Below are 5,365 nucleotides of genomic sequence, written 5' to 3'. Positions count from 1 at the left end.
GCTGTGCCTAGCTCCATCGGTTCAAGTGATGAGTATATGTAGTGAGAGCTAGCTCTGACTGACGTTTGCTCACCGAAGAAGATGCGGCTAGACAGCTAGCGGCCTCGGCCCTCGGCTCCGTATATAGAGAGGGAACGAGACAGAAGAGACGGAGCGTTGCTGGGTCGGTGCAAGTTGGCACTTGGCAAACATCATCCATCCCATCATGAACAATTCTTACATACATTCCCTTGTTAACATCTTAACATTCGACTCCTGATCCTGGCAACACTCGCAGCATCCAACCGCTATGTGCTGCATACACGATCGAAGCAGGATCGACGACCTTTCTGTCCCTAATGTTTGCACCTTTAACCCCCCCCCCCCCCCCCCCCCCCCCCCCCTCTCTCTCTCTCTCTCTCTCTCTCACATATGGAGCTTTGCATCCTGATCAGGCCGGATGGTCCACCGGAAGAAGATGCCCGTCCCAGGTGTGGTGTCTCGACCGATCGAGTCCCGACCAGGTAGAGATCGAAAAGCAGAGGACCCTAGCTCAGCTCTCCCCTGTCCGCCGAGACGGCCGGACGCCTCCGCCTGCAAGCAACGCAAGCGAATCCTGGCCCACCCGCCAGTGACCACCTCTGCTCCCCCCCTCTCCTGGCTAGCCTTGATGAGCTTCCATTCATTTGTAGCCTCCTCCCTAGCTTCTCTCTCTCTCTCTCTCTACTCAGTAAATATTAAAGTTAATGCGCCTTAATGCTTATCCTGCACGCGCTCGGCGGCCTCTCCTACTGAATCATTGAGTAATGATGCTCTCCTTATTTGCTTCAGTCTCAGAGCGTGCGTACGTACTTACCTGTTACCTCTGGGTTGCAGTGGGCGCGGCACGGCACCAGGATCTGCACTGCACCTGCCAGAGACGCTGCCGCTGCTTTCAACCATGCATCCGCGCTCCCGTGCCCTCCTCCATCTGCGCCGCCGGTTCCCCATCCCACGGCCATCACCTCTCGTATCAGTGGCCAATCAACTCTTCCTCTCTACAAATAAGTTAAAAAAAAACACGTACAGTACAGGGTATTCAAATACCTGCGCATACTACTGCTACACAAAACATTTACTACGTAGTATTTATATTTATTAATTAACGTCCATGAAGCAGGGATAGATGGAGTACTACAATGCAAGCCACCTCATTCAGTGATTCAGACCGCGCTCTCCACGATGTCAACATGCGTTTTTCTTCGATGCTCCTGCACGCTTCATGATGCAAGGTCAATAATAATAGGGTAATCGCCTAGCACGCTTCATGATGCATCCCTATTTCACAGCATGATGCTCAAGGTTGCTTATATATTGCAACGGTATATTGTTCAACAATGCAATACATTTTTTGAGCCGGAGTCGGAGCACCCAAAAACTGCACCAAACGGGACATAAAATTAGCTATAAGGGATTGAGAAAACAGAATTACATGTCATAGGGGAGTGGTTCTACAGCAGATTGAGAAAACCTCGTACCCTTTATTAAGTAGGACCCACTTGTCGATCAATACAACTCCTTTTCTTTCCTTATCTTCTCTTCTCTCTTGTTGTCGGTGCAGAAAGTGACCAACACGTAAATATTTATAATTTTGCCGTACATTGTGATCGGAGGTGGCCTAGCACTCAATGACACAGGGTTTATACTGGTTCAGGCAACGTGCCCTACGTCCAGTTTGAGTCGGTCGGTGAGTTTATTCATGAGCCCAAGTGCTCGAAGTTTGCAGTGGGGTTACAAACGGGAAGGAGAAAGATGGGGGACAAGAGGTCCGATCGGACTCTGGTCAGAGGAGCCGAGAGTGACGGGAGCCCTGCTATATGCTAAGTTTTTTAGCGTGCGCTCGTGGTTTGAACCTGGAGGTTCTGTTATTGTGGACTAGTGAACTGATGAGTCGAATGAATCTACCTGTTGGGAGAGAGCGCATCCCCTTTTATAGATGAAGGGAATGGCCTTACAAGTGAGAGGGAGAGAGTACTTATGCTACTAAGCCTTGTTGCCCACACGCGGCGGGTACAGGATGATGGTAGACGCCCACAATGCTGTTGAATGTCGGATGCACGTGGGAGGTCGTGTTGTCTTCTTCGGGTATGGCAGATGTCGGCTCCTGCCACACTGTTGATACCCGGAGGCATGCAAGGGGTTTTATCATGTTCGCCTGATACGGTAAATACCGACGCCCACAACACTGTTGATGTCCAGATGCATGTGGGGGGAGCCTAACCGTATGGGAGTTAATGACGCCCATAATACTGTAGGGGAAAATATCGACGCCTACAACACTGCTTGGGTTCTGTCGTGCCAGAGCGGTCGCAGAGTACTGTTTCTGTAGGTGGTCCCCTGTATTGCGGTTTGACTTGTGCGCCCTGCCTTACTTTCTTCATCCATTTCCTGGTCCTTACCGAGCGGGCGTCCCCGGTCGGTTGGTCCCAGTCGACTCTGATCGCGCCAGTCGGAGAAGAGCAGTGAGCAGGGGTTTAGCGCATCCCCGGTTGGAGACGCGGGTTGGAGTAGGAAGCGGTGTTTAGCCAGGCCTTCCGGTCGGACAGGTCGTCCGGAGGCGGGCTGGAGACCGAAGCGAGTGCTCCGGTCAGAGAGGCGGGCCAGAGTCGGAAGCGGGTGCCATTCCTCCTCGGTCAGGCCTTCCGGTCGGAGATTGGATTGTCCTTCTGGCCTGTCGTTTAGGTACTTGGGTGGCCTATGAATTACGCGTTATCTGCTTAGGCCGAGCCTTTGTTGAGAAACCGGCCCGAGAGGGACCCGGGTTTATGAACCCTGACACTTGCTTTCTCTCACCCGTTGATTCTGCGAAGCCCGATGCTCAGTGCTCTGCGCTCACCCACGACTGTGCGGCGCAACCGGCGGGCCATCCCACGCCATCGCGCGTAGCCCGAGTGTGGTGGTGTGGCACTTGCCCTTGCCCACATTCAGCCTGTTCGGTTGGCTGGTTTATATCGTTGTTGGTTCGTGAAGAAGTACTGCTGGCTGGTTTATGTGAGAGAAAAATACTATTCCGGCTGAAAATTTACGATCGTTTACGACAAGCCACAGTCAAACGAACAGGCTGATTGGCTCGCGGCCGGTGCTCACCAGCACCCGTGTGGTGCCTGGCGGGGTGGCGTGTCCACCACTCACCCTCACTTGTGTGGTGTCCGGTGCGGCTGCATGGCTAGCCCTCGCCCTCTCGCCTGTGCGACAAGATGATGTGTGGCGCGATGGTTGTTTGCTAGCAAAACGAGCACCAGCTGTACATGCGAAGATCCAACGATGGTCATGAGGGAAGAAAGGTGGATGAGAAAAATGTTTGGTTCTTCTCCTTTCTTTGAAGTACCGAGGGGATGTTTTGAAGGATCGACAAAAGTTTTAGCAAAAGGAGATGTAGAAGGGGATTGTTGGAGCTTTTTTATTTCTACCAAATTCTTCTATCACTAGTTATAGCGAAATGTGAGCGAGTTTTCTCAATTTGGTGGAGAGATATCCTAAGTTGAGTTATAAAAGCTAAGTTGTTATACAATACTAATCTTCTATTTACCTATAAAAGGCTTTTCTTTTTCTATTATTATATAGTACCATGCCTCGTGCTTAACCCTCTTCGTGTACACTATCTAAGCCCATCATTATATATATGCTCCCGTACGGCTGTGCCCGACTAGCTCACCTATAAAATCATTATTGTACTTGTTCAAACAGTAGTGCCACAATCAAAGGCCCAGCTAGCTGGAGCTCTCGAGAACAGAGAGTTGCATGCACTGAGTGAGAACAGAGAGCACCAGCAGCTAGTTCATAAACAGAGTACTCCCTCAGCTTGCAAACAGGAGTCCTCCCTCTTGTTTTGGAGAAGGCTTGGTTAAATATTAGGAATATAATTCATGAATAATTTTTAAGTTGTTGAGTTTAGAAATGTGAAAACGATATGTATAGATTTGTCTTGAAAAATACTTTCATAAAAAATTACATATATCACTTTTTGATAAATATCTTTATAAAAATAAATAGTCAAAGTTATACTTTGAAGATCCTGTCGTTGTCCAAAACAACTTTATTTTTTAGTATGAAGGGAGTACTTTTTTGCATCTGTAGAGAGGTAATTAAAGAGCTGATTCCCTTAGCATGCAAATGTTTCTTCAGCTGGAACTGGAATGGAGGATTACAACCGGAAACACCACCACAACCACAAGTCTCCACCACACTTAACCCCATCCCCACGATGACAACAACAACCTACTCCAACAGCTGCAGCATAAGTCAAGTAGACTAATTAAGCTGCTGCTACTACACGTACTAGCCTTAGCTCCTCCTAATGAGGAAGAAAGGAAGGGATCCAACACCCTGCAGGCTGTCCAGTGGATGATCCAACGGCAGTCAGTTCGAGTCGAGCTAGCTGACCCTCCGTATGAGCATCCACTGGGCGCGCGGGCACATGCACGGTACACCGCCGCGTGGCTTCACTTGCGCTTGCCGCGCTGCTGCTGCTGCTTCTTGTCGGCGGCGGCCTCGCTGGCGCCGCCGCCGCCACCACGGCCACCGGCCTCGCCGTGGAGGAGGTCCACCAGGCACGGCTGCTTGCAGTTGATGCAGGTCGGGTAGTCCTTCTTGGCCACCATGCAGTACATGAGGCACCGCGTGCAGGCGCCGATCACCATCGGCGACTTGCCCCCGGGGCTGCCGCCGCCGCTCGAGCTCCGCCCGTCCGACGACACGCACGAGCTCGGCGACGACGAGTCGCTGTCGTCGTGCACGCCGCCGTCCACCTCCATCCCCACCGGTGGGGACAGGTTCAGCTGCAGCTCCAGCCGAGTGCTCCTCACGCCGCTGCCGCCGTTGCCCCGGCTCATGGCTCACCGTTCAACACCTATACATCAATTCATCATCACAGACACTGTCAAACTTACCACACAACCTATATAATATATCAAAGCATGAGCAAGAACAAAGAACAGCTGTTACCTCAAGCAAGCTTGGAGAATGAATGGATGACAAGAGAGGAGAGGTGGGAACAGGAAAGGAGATGGGCTTTGATGCGTTTGGTTGAGCGGCTAGGAGCCAAGTTATATAGGGCAGGCAGGGGGTGCCATTGTGTCAAGTAGGGGAGAGGTCAATGCTTCTCTTTACTTGGCATTAATGCAAAACAACAAAGCCCCCACGTCCTCTTCTTCCTCCTCCTCCCTACTGCAGCTGTGTATCTCCTCCTTTCTTTCTCTCTCTGTGATCGGTGATCCTATCCTAGTCTGGAAGATCACAAAGCCAAAGCCCCCCTGCGAGATTCATGCCTCCTCGGCTCCTCCAAGATCATGTTTTTTTTTTTAAAACTTTCCAAGATCATGTTTTACTAGACAAAAGATCTTCGTAT

At 50.8% G+C, this 5,365-nt stretch overlaps 1 protein-coding gene across 1 annotated transcript; it reads right to left on the bottom strand.

Annotated features, from left to right (window-relative positions):
- Nucleotides 1–4,115: 4,115 nt before the first annotated feature.
- On the bottom strand, nt 4,116–5,087 carry LOC136506022 (protein GL2-INTERACTING REPRESSOR 1-like). The gene is made up of 2 exons (XM_066501151.1): nt 4,963–5,087; nt 4,116–4,867 (listed from the first exon to the last, which is right to left on the bottom strand). The coding sequence occupies exon 2, from the start codon at nt 4,848–4,850 to the stop codon at nt 4,461–4,463; it is 390 nt and encodes a 129-aa protein (XP_066357248.1). The 5' UTR covers nt 4,851–4,867; nt 4,963–5,087; the 3' UTR covers nt 4,116–4,460.
- Nucleotides 5,088–5,365: the final 278 nt, after the last annotated feature.

Source organism: Miscanthus floridulus, chromosome 14 (assembly GCF_019320115.1).
Source record: "Miscanthus floridulus cultivar M001 chromosome 14, ASM1932011v1, whole genome shotgun sequence".
Taxonomy (NCBI): Eukaryota; Viridiplantae; Streptophyta; class Magnoliopsida; order Poales; family Poaceae; genus Miscanthus; species Miscanthus floridulus.
The sequence above is the reverse complement of the archived record's forward strand: the minus strand, read 5'-3'. Positions and strand labels throughout refer to the sequence as shown.